The sequence below is a fragment of the Hordeum vulgare genome, chromosome 3H (genome assembly GCF_904849725.1).
Source record: "Hordeum vulgare subsp. vulgare chromosome 3H, MorexV3_pseudomolecules_assembly, whole genome shotgun sequence".
In the NCBI taxonomy this organism is placed as follows: Eukaryota; Viridiplantae; Streptophyta; class Magnoliopsida; order Poales; family Poaceae; genus Hordeum; species Hordeum vulgare.
Genome location: NC_058520.1, coordinates 546809036 through 546827807, shown reverse-complemented (window position 1 = coordinate 546827807; position 18772 = coordinate 546809036). Strand labels below are relative to the sequence as shown.

The 18772-nt window shown below is 49.0% G+C and overlaps 2 protein-coding genes across 2 annotated transcripts; both read left to right on the top strand.

Moving 5' to 3' along the window:
- Nucleotides 1-693: 693 nt before the first annotated feature.
- Nucleotides 694-4264, top strand: LOC123444886 (laccase-7-like). The gene is made up of 6 exons (XM_045121764.1): nt 694-1085; nt 1488-1639; nt 2289-2533; nt 2682-2804; nt 2922-3830; nt 3918-4264. Exons 1-6 carry the CDS (start codon nt 999-1001, stop codon nt 4046-4048), a joined length of 1647 nt encoding a protein of 548 aa, XP_044977699.1. The 5' UTR covers nt 694-998; the 3' UTR covers nt 4049-4264.
- An 11713-nt stretch (nt 4265-15977) lies between these two features.
- LOC123444883 (laccase-8-like) lies at nt 15978-18708 on the top strand. Its single transcript, XM_045121762.1, has 6 exons — nt 15978-16116; nt 16321-16472; nt 16558-16805; nt 16892-17014; nt 17113-18027; nt 18118-18708. The coding sequence occupies exons 1-6, from the start codon at nt 16030-16032 to the stop codon at nt 18246-18248; spliced, it is 1656 nt and encodes a 551-aa protein (XP_044977697.1). The 5' UTR covers nt 15978-16029; the 3' UTR covers nt 18249-18708.
- Nucleotides 18709-18772: the final 64 nt, after the last annotated feature.

The window sequence follows — 18772 nt, the reverse complement described above, 5'->3', positions numbered from 1 at the left end:
GTCGCTGCAGCACAACAGGAGGTTTTGCTGGCTCAGAAAGGTATAACTTGTGGGCATAATCCTCCATTTTTGTCCGTTGTTGACGTGTTAAGCGCATCCGGCGGAGTGTGTGTCAATGCATGCAAGTGCTCTCTGGATTAAGCTATTTGGGGACCAAACCGCCTTCTCGCATAAATAATTGAGCGTCGGACCGAATTATTGTGCAGATGACAACAACTTCAAACCCCTTATCACTGGCCAGGCTACTGGTTCAGGTGCGGATGGGATACTCGTGCTTGTACGCTACTACACCTCAGCTTTGAGAGATGCTTTTGTTGACACAAAAGAAGGGTCAGCAGGGACACTTTGAGACATGTGATTAGTCCACTTTGGAACGCAGAAGTTTTCCCCATCCAATTATTCAGCCATATATGTTTTGCTTATTGCACACCTGGTCCGAACTCTGACCTAGGTTAACATGATGGTTCATCAGAAAACTATGCATCCGGTGCCGAAAAGTAAAACTCCTGATTGCATCCGATGAAAACGGCATTCTTCGCCGACGTGTCGACACATGCCAGCCAGAAAAGATGATTCGACGGTTTTGGTACTGCAATCAAAGCTATCCAAGAAGGAGATTTATTAGTCAGAGGGTGGTCGACAGGCCGAGTGGCATAAAATCCTCTCCATCAGACCCACCGGGCCGCATAAAACGATCCGGGTCATCAACGCCTAGATTACGAGCGTGTGAGCACGCGACATCGCTACAAGCTTTACGTCGCGATCGCGCAAATTTAAATGGGAAAAGAGGGAGCAAATATGCCACTCGGACTGAGCTACGCAAGTGATTCCTCTGGAGGAGCGCCAAAAGCATCCCTGTAGTATATATACCTATCGTGTTTCTTGGAAGACTTGAGCGATACAAGTTGCCTGGCTCAAGATCGCCAAGAAAGATTTGCTTTTCCCTCTCTCTGACACCACCGCTGGTGAATCGTCTTCAACCTCGGTCTTCTTCTTCCATGGCGCAGCTTTTGTGGTCGGCGCTCGGGCTTCTTCTTCTTGCCAGCTCGGTGGCAGACGCGGCGACCGCCAACTACACGTTCACGGTACCTCTCTCTACCTTCTCTCCATCCATGCGAGCTAGCTTTAATCATGCCAGTTCATCTGAAGTTCATGCATATGTATAGAGAGCAGCTTTTACCAATAAGATATACTTCGCCATGTCCATATGTATATGCTCTCATACGGCGGCCAGCGGCGAAGTACGTAGTTGGTTTACGGTGGCTATCAAGAATTCAGAGTAAACTTTCTATGCTCAGAAAACAGAGAATGCACAGATGACAGACCTGAAAATGTAGATGAAGTTGATAGTTCTGTAGGAGAGTTGTATATATACCTATCTTTCTTGTATATGCCACAAAAATCCTCTAGTACGTACTTCGCAACCGTGCATACAGTCGTACAAGCCCTTGTCTGACGACTTTGTTCCTCTGAAATGCCGTTACCAGGTACAGAGCATGAGAATCAATCAGCTGTGCAACAGCACTGACATCATCGCGGTGAACGGCCAGCTGCCAGGCCCGACGATAGACGTGTTCGAGGGCGACGAGGTGGTCGTCGATGTCATCAACGCGTCGCCGTACAACTTAACCATCCACTGGTAATAATCCTTACACTTGCAGTCTCTGAAGCTCCGTTCTTCTTTCTGAGAAACATGGAGCCGTTTGCAACCGTTCCAACGGTGGCGTGGGGCGCCTGCTGAGTGTCATCTAGCCTTTTGTTTTGAGACATGCTGTCATCTAGCTAGTTCTCAGGACTGTTGAGGTGTCAGCCTGACAGGCAGTTTAGTTTCTCGGATTAGTTTGTCTGACACTATCTTAGCGCCCGTGTGGCCGTCTACCCCATATCGCTAAGCCGCCGAAAGGGAGAGCTCTGAAAATGACGCCCTACCTTCCCGAGGCACCGCCGTTAACTGTAGGTGACCTCATCTTAACACCCTCCAAGTGTGCACACTGCAGTGTTCAGACGACCAAGTCTCGTTATCAGTACAAGTTGTTTTTTCCTTGCGAATGTCGTTATTAGTAGTACAAGTTTACAACAAAAAATAGCCAACGGGATCACACAAAAAACAGCTAAAATTACCGGCCACTCATTCAAACATAGTACTAGTGGTATTTGTTTCTGTCTTTGGCGCTGTGTTTTTTCCTCTGGCAAAGACGACGGTGAGCCAGCCGTCTGGGGTGGTCGGCACTTGGCTCTGCCGCCATGTGTTATGATGTAATTTATTTATCTGATGGTTTTGGCGGCAGGCATGGCGTGCTGCAGAAGCTGACGCCATGGGCGGACGGGCCGAGCATGGTGACGCAGTGCCCGATCCAGCCCAACAGCTCCTACACGTACCGGTTCAACGTGACGGGGCACGAGGGCACGCTGTGGTGGCACGCGCACTCCTCCTTCCTCCGCGCCACCGTGTACGGGCCCCTCATCATCCGCCCCCGGAACGGCACCGCCTACCCCTTCCCGGCGCCGGACCAAGAGCTCCCCGTCGTACTTGGTACTGTAATCAACACACCGTCGATGAGATCTCCTATATATTCCTGTCCATTGTTCCATACTCCGTACTATATTGATGGATGCTGTTGATGGATGGATGTGGAGGTTTTAATTTGGCATATCCTGGTTGTGGATGAGGTTCTGGACAGGCGAGTGGTGGAGCCAGAATGTCGTCGACGTCGAGAAGGACGCGCTCATGGCCGGCCAGCTGCCTTCCCGCTCCGACGCCTTCACCGTTAACGGCCTCACCGGCCAGCTCTACCAGTGCGCAAGTATGTACTGCGTGCGTCGTCATACGGCCGGCGGTGAACTCTGTCTCTGTAGTAATTTACGGCTAGCTGACGCTGACGTGTGGCATGGTTTAATTGGTTCGTGCTCCCTGTACGTAGACGAGACGTTCACGGCGGTGGTGCAGCCGAACACGACGGTGCTGCTCCGGGTGATCAACGCCGCGCTCAACACGCACCTCTTCTTCAAGGTGGCCGGGCACAACTTCACGGTGGTGGCCGTGGACGCGTGCTACACCGCCAACTACACCACGGACACGCTGGTGCTGGCGCCGGGGAACACCGTGGACGCGCTCGTCTACACGGGCGCCACGCCGGGGAGCTACTACATGGCGGTGGAGCCGCACCACACGCTGTCGCCCGCGGCCACCGAGGACACCTCCGACGGCGGCGCCACCGCCACGGGCATCCTGCTCTACAACGGCACGTCGGCCACGGCGACGCCCGCCATGCCCGCCATGCCCAACAACTCGGACTCGACGACGGCCAGCGACTTCTACTCCGGGCTGCGGGGCGTGCCCGCGGCCGTGCCGTCGCCGGTGGACGTGAACATGACCGTCCAGCTGGGGCTCGGCCAGCTGCCGTGTGACGCGGCCCAGACCAACTGCTCCGTGAACGCCTTCGCGGCGGCCATGAACGGGGTCTCGTTCCGCCTGCCCACCCAGATGTCGCTCCTGGAGGCGCAGTTCAGCGGCGCGCCCGGCGTGTACACGGCCGACTTCCCGGACGGCGTGCCGCCCAACGGCACGGCCATGGTGGAGGGGACCAAAGTGAGGAGCCTGCCCTACAACTCGACGGTGGAGGTCGTGCTCCAGAACCCGACCGCCTTCCCGTCGGAGAACCACCCCATCCACCTCCACGGCTTCAACTTCTTCGTGCTGGCGCAGGGGCTCGGCACCTTCACCCCGGGCAACACCAGCGCCTACAACCTCGTCGACCCCGTGGCCCGCAACACCATCGCCGTGCCCACCGGGGGCTGGGCCGTCATCCGATTCGTCGCCAACAACCCAGGTAGTACCAACCCTCTATATTTCGGCCCACGGGCCTTGATTGATTTTGCTAGCTGGTGCTAATGATTTGGTGTTTGGGCCTGTGTAGGCATGTGGTTTTTTCACTGCCACCTGGACGCGCACGTCCCGATGGGGCTCGGGATGGTGTTCGCGGTGGAGAACGGGACGACGGCCGACTCCATGCTGCCTCCGCCGCCGGCGGATCTGCCCGTGTGCTAGAGCACGCAAGTTTCCAGCGCGACTTCATCATGGTCTTGCCTGCAAATTTACAGAATTAATTGTTCTTTGTGTGTGTAAAAAAAACGACGAAGCGTATACGTGTGCAGGACCGTTCGTTGATTTGCCGCGTGTGTTTATGGTGAACGTGTACATGGATTGGGTTTGGTGTAACAACGTTCTCTTTCTTTGGTGTAAATACCAAATGATTCGATTTCAGAGGTTCGTTTCCTACTGAAGGTGTATATATATACTATACGCATGATGATTGCATTTGCATACTGTACTGGTCGGAGTGCATGCATGCATGACGTTCTTATATATATATATATATATATATATATATATATATACCCAAGATCAAACTTGAGAGGTTCGTATCCTTCTGACGGTGTATGTAGATACCACAAGATTGCATATTGTACTGATTGGGGTGCATGACGTTGGCGTCCTTGAATTTCAATACGTTGATTCGGACAGTATCTAGCTAGCTAGACACATGCATCGGCAGATTGGCTGCTTGGCTTAGCTGGAGGGCATGAGAGTTCCTCAAAGTCGTCTTGATTACGACTTTGCTGCCGACTTGCCTCGTGTTTCTTTCTGCAAAGTGCCATCGTCGGTAAGACGGTAGTAACGCGTTGCAGTAACCATCCACGCGGGTTTCCTAGGCTAACTGCTTTTTGGTCTTTGACGTCTTGTGAATATAAATTACCAATATGATGTCGACAGAATACCATGACAGTACATAACGGAGTATTCAATGAATCAATGTTCAGGGGTAATCCTCCTTTTCAAAGAAATAAAATTTGGACACGATGTGATGCCCTATCCTCTATGCTCTTCAAACTTTAGGATTTTTTCATGAGATCTCATCTAATATTAAGAGTTCACAGGAATTATGTTAATTTGGACACGATGAATCTATTACCTTAATATATGGGAAAATCATAAGGATAAAAAGCGAATACAATTAGCATTTCTAGAGAGAGAGAGAAGTTTTGGAGGACGGGGACATTGGAGGACTTTATTTGAAAAGATTCAAAAATGATATTTCTACGTTTCAAAAAAAAATCCAGAAAACAATCTGTGAAAACTTATACACACTTGGAGTGGATCTGTACAATTTCGTTTAAAAATATCATTGTTCCCAAGCTGCACACAAAAAAACATATTCCCGGCCCAACAACAACAAAATAGGGCCAATTTCATTTATGTCTTTGTTTTGTATACACCACATATGAAAGTATATTGTCATGAATTTTTTACTCAACATGTTATATATGTACTTGTGTATGTACAAAAAATCTTGAATATTTTCGTGATGTGGAAATATGTTTTTTTAAGTCCTCCCTGGTGGACGGGCTCCATTTGCCTTTTTCATACCAATACCATACTAGCATTGTGGTACAATAACATATATATAAGATGCAGTACGAAAACTGAAGAGGAAGTGTGCTTCCTACAATTTGATGCTCCTGGTGCACCCTCCTAAAATATGATTCGAATGGTCATAAATATTTATATAAGTTTGGTAGTCTCAACATGAAATTAGTTATCATCCGCTATATTCAAGTCCAAATACAAACTATACTTTGAAAAATAAAAAGGATGAATTAATTATGTTGAAAAGGAAATAGAAAAAAACATATAAAGGGGAAAGTTAAAAGGATACCATAGTTTACCGAATTCTATGTTTTTACTTCTAAGCTTAGGTCAACCTTTTAGTTACCTTTTTTTTGCATAGATCTTGATCCATTATGATGAAATTGTGGAATCAATTTGGTAGAGGCTAGGGTTCTACCAGGTCTCGGGCGTAGGTTGTAGGGGTGAAAGTGCGGGCGGCGAGGCTGGGGGCGCCGGCGCCGGCGGTTGGGCGCCGACGCGGCGTGAGAGAGAGAGAGGCGGCTAGGGTTTGGGGCTCCCGTCTCCTGAGGGAGACGACAACAGAATATTGTTTATTGTCTGATTAATATCGAAGGGATACATTTGTTTATATAGAAGGACAGCCTTCACTAAACCCTAGATAACTTGAACTTTAATATAACTTATAACTTGGACTCAAAGATAGCTAAGATAACTGGGCTAGTCCCGTAACTAACCCTGCCCATTGGGCCTCCTCTGTTGGTACGTTGTACCGGTCATAACACAATTGCTTTGTATTTTTGGACGGAAGCAGACAAATCACCACGAAGGTGTGAAAACCGTATGCACTTGTCCGTCGATAAATTATAGTTTTGAAATGTCTCGAGAAAGTAGAAACTTGTGAGCCAAGGTTTGCTCGGATGGCAACCTCTCTATGCTCGGCCACAATGTTCAGGTTTGACTCTGTAGTTGCAACCTCCATTCCTCCCATATTTGTGTATGAAAAAGTACCAAGGGCCTTACCTTCTTGGAATGTTCCATTTGTTTTCTTGCGGGCAATCCAGTGAAACTTAAAATAATATGTTTATAATAAACAACTATAACACCATTTATTCTACGACATTATAGTACAGAGGTTGACTAGGCGATAAACACTTCTATAACTTTAATATCTTGTGGTGTATATTACTCCCTCCGTTCCTAAATATAAGTTTTTTTAGAGGTTTCACTAGTGAACTACATACGGATGTATATAGACATAGTTTAAGGTGTAGATTCACTCATTTTTCTTCGTATGTAGACTCCTAGTGAAATCTCTTAAAAAACTTATATTTAGAAACGGATGGAGTAGTTTATATGTACCCGTGATATCATCCTTTGAGGCATTTCAATTTTCAAGACCTGGTCATCCAGCCAGTTGTCACTTTGTTGGCATCATTTCGTCGTTGATTTAACCGTATGAGAATATTTGGATTATAACTAAGCAACCATTCATTCTATAAAAACACTTGTTCTTTTACATGGCGTATTTGACCATATTTCTGCATGATTCTTTGAAGACAAATATGTTCTACCACGATACAACCTATTAACTATTTTAAAATCTTGATGAACTAGTACATGCACTTGAAACTCGAGCACCCACCTTGCATGTACATTCTCTTTTCTCAAAAAGAACATTACCCACCCATTCACAAAAAAGTAGGGTATTCTACCCTGAAAAATGGGCATTCCATAATAATAAAACATTAGAGCAACTTCAATGAGCCGATCCAAACGGACGGCGATTTTGTCCTTTTTGTCCATTTGGATCGGCCGTCCGCCCGACGACCATCCTTTTTTAGATTTGGATCAGCACTGTGCCCAACGCGTCGACCCATATGTGCCGGCGTGACCGGCTGGCCGCCCTATTTCAACAAATAGCCCATTTTTGCATTACTTTTGTATTCAAACATATAGTCAAATAACATAGTTTCAACCAAATAAATTAGCATAGTTTTACAAGCCGAATAAAAGTAAAAATGTCTCAAATAGTTTTGCAAGCCGAATAAAGAAGATACATCTATTGATTGCCAACATGAACCCACATATGCTCAACCAAATCATTTTGCAATTGCACGTGAGTTTTTCAATCACACATGTCATGATGAAATTGGATGAACTGTCCAAACGTTGCCGCTCCTCCATGCTCACGCACAACATTCTCACCCTGAAACTGAAACCCTTGATCGTACAGACTTTCCGGACTCTCATCTTTTACGATCATATTGTGCATGATCACACAATCAGCCATCACCTCCCACAGTTTCTGTGTGCTCCAAGTATTAGCAGCATACCGAACGATGCCCCATCGAGATTGCAAAACATCAAAGACACGCTCGACATCCTTCCTAGCACTCTCTTGCTATTGGGCAAATCTTTTCCTCTTCCCTCCGACAGGGTTGGGGATTGTCTTGAAAATAGTGGTCCACTGAGGATAGATACCGTCACCCAGGTAGTACCATTTGTCGTAGTTGTGACCGTTGATAGTAAAGTTCACCGATGGGTTGTTGCCTTCGGCAAGCGTAGCAAACACCACCGAACGCTGAAACACGTTGATATCATTGTGTGATCTGTCCATGCCAAAGAAAGAGTGCCAGATCCAGAGATCTTGAGACGCCATGGCCTCTAGTATGAACAGTGCAAGCCCTGACATGGCCCTTATACTGCGCTTGCCAAGCAGAAGGACAGTTCTTCCACTCCCAGTGCATGCAATCTATGCTGCCAAGCATCCTTGGGAAGCCCTTGTTGGCATTCATCGCCAACAAACGGGTTGTATCCTCAGGAGTCATGTCTCTCAAGTACTCAAGGACAAACACAGCAGCCTTGCAGAACTTATACATGGACTCTAGGCATGTAGACTCGCTCATACGGACGTACTCATCAATGAGATCACCGGGCACTCCGTATGCAAGCATTCAGATGACGTCAGTGCATTTCTGATAAGAAGAGAAACCAATCTTTCCAAGGGCATCCTCTTTGCACTCGAAATAGTCATCGTAGCCGACCACCCTCTCTCTAATACGGTTGAAAAGATGCCTACTCATACCGAAACAACGGCGCAATTTCTGATGTTTGAACAACGGATTTGTTGTATCAAAGTAGTCCTTCCAAAGAAGGATATGCCCGCTCTCTCGGTTGCGATTCAATGCCGAAAGGTGGCCCGGAATGGAGCCACGGAATAAGACCGCTGGCTATTGAGGTGGTGATGGACCAACACGGCAGCCAATATCTCCTCATCGTCATCGGACGACGAATCGTCGGAGTCGCAAAGGAAATTGTGAAAAAAGAACTCGTCGGCGGAGTCCATTTTGTACCTTGACAAACTGTCGAACAACTTGCGAGCGTAGATGAAGGAGACGATCGACGAAGGGAGTCATGGCGCGCACGTACCAGCTAGCTGCCCTGCTGGCGTCCGATGAGCGTGTCGGTGAGGATCTGGCCGGGGCGGCGAGGCGGCTTCTTCGTCGCAGTTGCGGCTGTGTCGGGGGGGGGGGGTGGGAAGCAGTCGGTTCCCCGATGCCAAGACGACACTGGCGGGCGACGTGGGAGGTGGCGGCGTTGCTGAGCAGATGTTTTGGCGCCGGCAGCTGGCAGAGTCACCGAAAAAATGGGTGACGGCGTCGGCGATTAAGGGGGCGAGGGTTGCTGTAGGATGGGGGAGGCCAATGTGCCACCGACCAGCGGGCCCGAGGTGAGGAGAAGGCGAGTGCGCACGCGTCCGTCTCGTGTCCGTGCGGACGCAAATCTGCCTTAAAAATGGGTCGGGAATGGGTCGCCCGCGGACGAAAAACGGACGCGTGTCCGTTTGGGTTGGCGCGTTGGGCCGATTTTTGTGTTCGCGCCAAACCAAACGGACGCAAGCGAACGAAATAAATCGTCCCGTTGGATTTGCTCTTATTGATTGTAAACCAAACATAATCAGAACTACATCGTACTTTGTTCTCCCTAAGCACAACCACAATATATGCTTTGTTGGAACTAAATATGATACATAAACTAAAGATGATATGCACCAGGTTTCTTTTGATTTCTCTTAACTAAAGATGATATACACCAGGTTTCTTTTGACTTTTCTTATTGCAGAAACGTATAGCAAGGACTAAAATAAACCTTATGTGTTCTTTTCGACAAGTTTCTCAGTAACAAGTGGCCACGAGGAGAACTTCTCAGTACTGACAAATTCAACTTTGTGGAGCTAATTTCGGCCCCAAGTTACCGCGGTCATGCAAATATACGATTTTAATTAAAGAGCTTATATTTCTTCCATGTCACAATCCAAGTTGCTGAGCATTGACATGATCTTTAACTAATGTCATAGCTTTGAACAAACATAGTTACACGTTATGTTGTTTTATTTATAGTTTTGGCTAGCCTTAGGCCTGCCTGCGTACATGGTCTTCCAGTTCCCTAGTTCATTAACACAGTTTGAGTGTTTTAACTTCTTTTATAAATAAAAGATACAATCTGAAATCGTGTTCTATTAATAGCACTAGTCCCACTAGCATACATTTCGTCTTGTCTTACACGATAAGTAAAAGTACATTCAAGAAGCAGAGTAAGGTGCACTTTTGTCACGCCCAAGATGCGACCCTATCCTCAATTTGGCACGAGGGCCTCGTCAGAAATAGAAGCGCATCTCGTCGTGTCGCAAGAATGGATATCGTTACAAGTACATGTACTGAAAAGAAGAGATATGTAAAGAGTTGGCTTACATTCGCCACAAGCTACATCAGAGACACTTCAGTACATTACATAATCATCAAGAGTAAGAGCAGGGTCCGACTACGAACGAAAACAAACGACAAAAGAAGAACGACGTCCATCCTTGCTATCCCAGGCTGCCGGCCTGGAACCCATCCTAGATCGATGAGGAAGAAGAAGAAGAAGAAGCTCCAAATGAACAATCAACGCGCTCGCGTCAAGTAACCTTTACCTGTACCTGCAACTGGTGTTGTAGTAATCTGTGAGCCACAGGGGACTCAGCAATCTAATTTCCAAAGGTATCAAGACTAGCAAAGCTTAATGGGTGAGGTATGGTTAAGTGATGAGGTTGCAGCGGCGGCTAGGCATATATATGGTCGCTAACTTACGAATACCAGTAATAAGAGGGGGAAGACCTACTCGTAATGGACGTGAGCTACTGATGATCAAATGAATGATCCTGAACACCTACCTACGCCAGACATAACCCCACCGTGTCCTCGATCGGAGAAAGAACTCACGAAAGAGACAGTCACGGTTACGCACGCAGTTGGCATGTTTCAATTAAGTTAACTTCAAGTTATCTATAACCAGTGTTAAACAAAGTAACCACGTTGCCACATAACCGCGGGCACGGCTTTCCGAAAAGATTTAACCCTGCAGGGGTGCTCCAACTAGTCAATCACAAATTACCACAAGCCGCATAGAAATCCTCAATCACGAAGCTCGCGATCTCGTCGGATTCCCTAGTGGAAAACCTCAACTCTGAGATTACCCAAAGCATCACCGGAATCCCGATGCACAAGATATCTCATCAAAGGTAAAACTAATCCAGCAAGGCCGCCCGATGTGTCGACGATCCCGATACGAGTCGCGTACCTCGTTCTCAGGACACGACGGATGGGTCACACTAGGAGATACCAAACCTCGGGTTGCCCCGCGGTGGCCCCGTAGTCTGCCAATTTGTACCAACACTCATGAGGAGCACTGGCCCCGGGGTTGATTAAATTATCCTCTGGTTAATTACTCCCTATGCAGTTCATTAGTTATTAGGCAAATGTAGTACCAAAGTTGAGCCCTGCCAGACCAGCTTTAATCTAAAACGAATTATCAAGGGGGTCCCCATAACAACTCCGATCGTGTTAGGAGCGCTCGTTTATGGAACATAACACCGGTAGCCGAAACTAAGGGGGCAAAGGTGGAACAAAACACCAGGCTAGAAAGGCCAAGCCTTCCACCTTTTACCAAGTATATAGGTGCATTAAATTAAATAGCATTTAATAGGGTGATATGACAAGGAACCCATGTGATGAGCATCTGCACCTGCAACTAGCAACGCTAACGACAGGGTAAAGCAAGCAGTAACATAGCCAAACAGTGGTTTGCTAGGTCGAACAGGTTGAAGGTATTCATGGCATTGTTGAGAGGCTGATATGGAAACATGTGGTAGGCAACGAGACATAAACGATAGAAGCGATAACTAGCATGGCAATGATAGTAATGGTATCTGGGAAAATGATCATCTTGCTTGAGATCCCGCTTGGAAAAAGAAAACTCGGAGTAGTCGGCGAACCAACGTAGTCGAACGGGACCTCACATTCCGACACGCTTGCTGAACTCTATCGAGACGGAGGAAACCGGAAACAAACATCAACACAAATATTCACCACGGCAAATGCAAGACATGATGCACACCCTAATATGATGCATGAACAGTTCAAAGATGCAAGGGATGGCATGGCATTTCGCCTCACGCAAACACTACACATTAAATGAAGCTCGATATGCAACGGGTTGCATATCGACGAAACTCCACATTTAACTATTTAATTCACTCCCGTTAATTATCACGGCTATATTAAGTTGTAGTTAACATGGCAAGGGCGAAGCGACGATCCTACAAATCATCCTAGTCGATTACCACGCGAAACATAGATCGGAGCTACGGCACAGGAGACATGCAACACAAAAACATATGCCATGAATGCATTATGCATGCGAGTTCAAACACATCACGACAAGGAGGAAATAAGCATGGTGTCACCATGGCGAGCGAGAGGAAAACAAGGCGGCGAATCGGAAACGATGCCACGGCAACATTCGGGTCCCGATAACTCAAGGAGAAACCGGTGCCAACGTATACGAACACGTGCGGGAACGGTAAATAAAGATGGGGTGATCCCGTATCTCGGGTTCCCATGTGTCGAGGGCTCGACGAAAAGGGAGACGACGTGCACGGCAAATAAACGGTGCATACATACGGTGCATACATGCATTCAACTTGTACACCACACACATCCGTACAACACTAGCACACGGTTCACGACATGTCCCAACGGTATACCTTCGACGCGTGCGAATCGGAGGGGTTCGGTCGAAGCGGACGTCATGGTCGTCGTGGAAGTAGTCGTAGACGCGCCGGTAGTTGAAGTAGTGGTACACGGTCTCGTCGACGGTAGTCGTTCACGGGTCTTCGGCGATGTCGAGGAAGTCGAACTCGTCTCCGTCGATGCTCGGGGATGGTCGAGGACGTCGTTGCTCGCGACAAACTTGACGGTCCCAAGAAGGATGGGATGGTCCTTGCGGACTTCGGCATCGGCAAGCGGTCGCAACAACTAGTCTAGCCGCAACCTCGGCAAGCAACAAACACGACAACCTAGCCTAGTAGCAGCATCTACTATAGCAATACGCAAACTACAGCAGCAGCTACCATCTAACTAGCAACAAACTGCTACGGCAGCAACTAACAGCAACTGACAACCTAGCCTAATCAGCTACAGCGCAACAAGCAAACGACAACGGCTCCAGCTAGCTAACTAGCAGCAGCAAAGCAATGGCGACAGCACATGCAACAACAACGGTGCATCAGCTAGCAGCATCGGGAACAGACGGGAGCGTCAGCAGCAACAACCGGCAGCAGCAACGGCACAACCACGCAAACAGCAAGCGGCACGCGGCCAACTAGCAGCAGCACAGCGGTGGGCGAGCAGCAAGCACAGCGGCGGCGGCGCCGGCACAGCACACGGCACACAGCAGCAACACGGCGACGCGAGCAGGCGACAGGGACAGGCACCCCTGAGCGCGGCATGGGCAGCAGCAACTACTACAGCACCTGGGCATCTTTAAACTGCAACAGCAAGCAGCAAGCAGCAAGCAGCAAGAGCACGGCGGCTCGGCCAGGCAGCGGCATAAGCGGCTAACAGCATCGGCACAACGGCGTGCTACCTCGGCGTCGGCAAGGGAACGGGCGGTCCGGCGAGCACGACGGGGCGGCGACCGGGAAGCGAGCGAGGACGACCAGGGGGCGAGGCCGACGGGGCAATGAGCTCGGGCCTGGGGAAGCAGGGGCGATGGGAGGAGCTCTCCTCGCAGCAGACGGCGGCGGCGGCGCGCTCGGGTCGAGGGGGCGACCACCATGGCGCGCGGGGGCGAGGTCCGAGCAGGAGGAGGCGTCCACGGCGAGCAGCGCGGCGGAGGGGAGGCCCTGGCGGCGGGCACGACAGGGCGGCGCGCGAGCACGGCACCGGCGGCGGCAGCAGAGAGGCGGCTCGCTGGCGGCGCGGCCATGACGGGCGACGGGATCGAGGCGCGGGTCCCCTGCAGATGGGCGGCGGCGCGCGCATGCGGGAGGAGGAGGCCGGGGCGGCCATGGCGGCGGCTGCGCGGCCGGGGAAGAGGCGGCGTTGGGCGGCGGCGCGGGTTGGCGACGGGAGGTGGAGCACAGGGAGGGCGAGGGAGCTGCAGTCACGGGGGACGAGGGGCGAGGAGGCCAAACGGGAGGCCGACGCTAGGGTTGGAGGGGGCCATCTGGGCCTGGCCGGCTGGGCTGGCTCCCTCCCCCTAATGTTTTTTTTAACCTTTAAAACAGAAATCTGTAAATAAGAAAGGTTTTTTTTTCCCAACAAAATAAATTAAACTAAAATAAGTGTCGTTTACCCCTTTAAAACAAACCCCAACTATAAATAGTTTGGGCATTTTTAAAAGAAATAAAATGAAACCCCTTTTTTTAAAGAATAAAAATAAAACCCTTTTAAAAGAATTAAATAAAACTCTTTTAGCAAGAAGATAAAAATAACCCCTTTTTCAGAAGAATTAATTAAAACCTCTTTATTCAAAGAATAAATAAAAGCCTTTTAAAAGAGAAAATAAAATGGGAGGGTTTTAAAATAAAACAAACGGAGAGTAAAATTAAAACCTAAGGGTTGCCCCTACGTTTACTAAAAGGACTTTTACTGAAAAGAAGAAGACGCACCCTTTTAAATAGGGGTTTTAACCGAAGACCTTGGCAAAACCACAAAACGAAATGAGAGAGGAGAGAAGGGGAGAAGGTTTAGGTCGGCGGTGCAACGGGGTTTAGCGGTGACTCTCGCGCACCCTCTCTCAACGCTCCAATAAAACAACGCCACCACAAGGCACTAACACCCAACAACACGGCAACAAACAACACCGGCAAAACACAGATGACATGATGCCATGCATGATGCGATGATGCAACTACATGACGATGCAACGAATAAAACTAAACACACGGCGAAAGCGGAAAAGAAGGGAGAATCTTCTGGGCGTCGGTCTCGGGCTGTCACAACTTTTGTATTGGTTCTAGTTTTCTACATATACAACATGATGAAATAGATTTTTGTCTCTCTTTATAGATAAACAAACAGTACAACAAACGTAGCGACACAATATCCAACATAGTCTGTTGGGGCCATAACACAATAGCGTCCAAGAAAAGGAAAATAAATCACAAAAAAATTTAGGGTTGCACATCAATATCTTGTGGGCAAATATCATACCATATCATGGTAGTACCTCTAAAAGTTTTTGAAAATCTCTGATTTTTTTGAATGTTGACAGGATGGATGTCTACACTCCAACAAAATTTTGAATACATGTTAGATCTAACAGATAGAAACAAAAAAGGACAGATTGTGTCAAAAAAAGACAAAGTGGTAGACACTGTTCACATTTGGTTATGTGGAATTTAGACATATATTTTGTCAACCTTCATAAAAAACACAAAAAAAAACTTTTAGAGGTGCTACCATGAGATGGTAGCATGATACTCCCTCCGTTCCAAAATATAAGTCTTTTTAGAGATTTCACTATAGGACCACATACGGAACAAAATGAATGAATCTATACTTTAGAATATGTCTATATACATCCGTACGTAGCCCCCTAGTGAAACCTCTTAAAAGACTTATATTTAGGAAGGGATGGAGTAGAACCTAGGGTGTGGCATCACCTGATAATCCCGGTTTGGGTAAACCATACGACTTGTTTCCTTGAAGGCAATATAAAATTGTCAGGATTAAGTCAATGAACATATAGAATACAAAGGAACGTAGCGGCTACTTTTGAGCATTTGAAATCGTCCTGCAATAAGACGAAATCTTTCGCGGTATCAATCCGTTCCCCCCTCATTCTTTGAGCCCGCTACCGAGGGTTGACCTTGGTGCTACGCGCCATTTGTATTCAGCGTAAATTTCCTGGTGAAGTAGTCTAGGACACAAATTGCAGCCGCTATCAACAAAATGACGGGTACTTGGGCGATTAAGCTACGTCCGACCAGGTGCAAGCCATGGTTATTATATGTCGTCGTCGCAGTCTGATTACATCGTTAACGCGAACTCACGGCAAGAGGGTCATTGGATCATCGTCTGAATTTTTTTTTAATTATTTTGAAGGGGATCACCGGATCATCTTCTGATGCAATGCAAGACTTTTTCCATTACCGATTAGTTCGACAAACGATAAGTGCGTACGTACGTGTAGCTAGCAAGTGGCTAGCTATATCTCTATATAAAGAAGGACGACCAAGCTTACAGTTTTGTACGTAGTTTGGGAACTGATCTTGCTGCTTAGGAGTTGGGGTGATGGAGCGAGCAGCCATGCTCTTTCCGCTCGTGCTGGCTCTCTGCGCGGCGATGGCAAGCGCCGCAGTCGTGGAGCACAACTTCACCGTAAATTCCTTGCACCCTTTCTTGATAGTAGCTAGCTAGCTAGTAAACCATTTGCAGTTTTCAGGCATAGTTCAATCACGTACTGTATTTAGTTGTGTAGTTCGATCGCATATGCATGGCGATGTTTCATGGTCATATTTGTGATAACCACCGTACGTACGTGTGCATGTAACCGCGCGCGTATGTATGTATGGCAACACGTAGGTGGGCGGCATGAACATCTCCAAGCTCTGCATGGACAGCGTGATCTACACGGCCAACGAGCAGATGCCCGGGCCGACCATCGAGGCCACCGAGGGCGACACGGTGGTCGTGCACGTCGTGAACGACTCGCCGTACCCACTGTCACTCCACTGGTAACGACGACTCTCGCTAGCTACGCTAGCCCCATGGTCTCATGCACTTTTTCGCCATGCTGAAACCCATGGTCCGTCGTTGCAGGCACGGCATATTCCAGCTGCTGAGCGGGTGGGCGGACGGGGCTCACATGATCACCGAGTGCCCCATCCAGCCCGCCGCCAACTTCACGTACCGGTTCAACATCACCGGGCAGGAGGGCACCCTGTGGTGGCACGCCCACTCCTCGCTCCTCCGCGCCACCGTCTACGGCGCGCTCATCATAAAGCCCAGGAATGGCACCCACGGCTACCCGTACACACCACCATACGACGAAATTCCAATCATACTAGGTATACATACATGCATGATGCAAGTCTTTCTCAACTTATTTGTTTAGCTGCAAACATGTGATTGTATCCAAATCATTCTATGGCAGGCGAGTGGTGGAACAGAAACGTGGACGATGTGGAGAAAGATGCGCACCTGACCGGCCTAGGACCGGACGTGTCGGACGCCCTCACCATCAACGGCATGCCGGGAGACCAGACCTCCTGCCGAGGTACGTACGGCCGGCTGTTACAATTTAGAGGAGCCTAAAACTTCCAAGTGGAAAATGCGACAAAGAATTTGCCTTGTATTTTGAACAAAATAAATTAGGTGCCGGTGTGTACGAAGTGGAGGTGGAGTACAACCAGACGTACCTCCTCCGCATCATCAACGCCGCAGTCAATGTCGAGCTCTTCTTCAAGGTGTCCGGCCACAACTTCACCGTGGTCGCCATCGACGCGAGCTACACCGAGCCACACGCCACCGATGTCATCGTCATCGCGCCGGGCCAGACGGTGGACGCGCTCATGACCGCCTCGGCGGCGCCGGGCGGCCGGTACTACATGGCGAGCAACGTGTTCGAGAGCAAGACCGTCCCGATCCGATTCAACACCGGCACCGTCACCGGCATCGTCACGTACAAGGGGGCGCCCAACGGCACCGCCGCCTCCATGCCGGCCATGCCCGCCCCCACCGACGTGGTCACCGCCGGCAAGTTCTACTGGTCCCTGAAGGGCCTCGTCCGGCCGGTCGACCCGCCGTTGCCGGAAACGGTGGACCGCCGGATGCTGGTCGAGTTCGGGGTGGACCAGGCGCCGTGCGCGCCGGACCAGACGAGGTGCCGGGGGTTCGCGCTGGTGGCGTTCATGAACAGGAACTCGTTCCAGTTCCCGAGGAACGCGTCGCTCCTGCGGGCGTCCTTCGACGGCGTCCCCGGCGTGTACACCGACGACTTCCCGAGCTCCCCGCCGCCGCTGCCGGGGATCCGGAAGGCGACGTCGGTGAAGAGGGTGAACCACAGCGACGTGGTGGAGGTGGTGCTGCAGAGCCGGGCGTACAGCAGCGTCCTCGGCACGGAGAACCACCCCATCCACCTCCACGGCTTCAACTTCTTCGTGCTGGCGCAGGGGCTCGGCACCTTCGACCCCAACGCCACGTACAACCTCGTGAACCCGCGCGTGCGCAACACCGTCATCGTGCCCGGCGGAGGGTGGACCGTCATACGGTTCGTGGCCAACAACCCGGGTGAGTATCTGTAAATTAATCTGGTTGTTTCATACGAGTACACTATATTTGAACCATATATGTTTAACCGACTGATCGCCATGACTGTAGGTATGTGGTTTATGCACTGCCATTTGGACGCGCACCTGCCGTTGGGGCTGGCGATGGTGTTCGAGGTGCTCAATGGTCCGGCCCCGGATATCCTTCCTCCACCCCCCGAGGACTTTCCGAAATGCTACTGAGGAAACACGTACGCATTTGTTTGCATACTTGACAAGTTCGTCGACAGAGAAGTGAGATATTGTATGGGACGCCTGACGTGCTCATATGTACAAGTTTAATGCACCACCCACAGATTTATTTCATTATCTTCTTTGCGTTGTTTGATTTGATACTTGTTGGAAGCTTGGTCAACTGTTCTAAGCTTTCGGTTCTAAATAAAGCTACAAATTCAGATGTGTATGAAAAATTCGGTATCAAAACGTGTACTCCCTCTGTTTTGAAATATAAGTCTTGTTAAAGGTTTTAGTAGGGATTATATATGGATTTATATAGGGGAACGACTAGGTAGCAGTGCCGCACCTAGGTACTCTAATGCGATGGCTACCATATCCATTGTACACAAATGCTTGCAAAAAAAAAAAGATCGGCTGTATGCACATGCATGTACCTACAAATTCAGATGTGTATGAAAAATTCGGCATCAAAACGTGTATTCCCCCTGTTTCGAAATATAAGTTTTTTTTAAATGTTTTAGTAGGGATTA

Bases quoted from the DNA above. Each gene is read 5' to 3' on its own strand.
- LOC123444886 (XM_045121764.1), top strand. From the start codon at position 999: ATGGCGCAGCTTTTGTGGTCGGCGCTCGGGCTTCTTCTTCTTGCCAGC. The intron at 1,640-2,288 runs GTAATAATCCTT...TTTTGGCGGCAG, and splicing joins TACAACTTAACCATCCACTG to GCATGGCGTGCTGCAGAAGC. The intron at 2,805-2,921 runs GTATGTACTGCG...CCCTGTACGTAG, and splicing joins CCAGCTCTACCAGTGCGCAA to ACGAGACGTTCACGGCGGTG.
- LOC123444883 (XM_045121762.1), top strand. From the start codon at position 16,030: ATGGAGCGAGCAGCCATGCTCTTTCCGCTCGTGCTGGCTCTCTGCGCG. The intron at 17,015-17,112 runs GTACGTACGGCC...AAAATAAATTAG, and splicing joins AGACCAGACCTCCTGCCGAG to GTGCCGGTGTGTACGAAGTG. The intron at 18,028-18,117 runs GTGAGTATCTGT...CCATGACTGTAG, and splicing joins GTTCGTGGCCAACAACCCGG to GTATGTGGTTTATGCACTGC.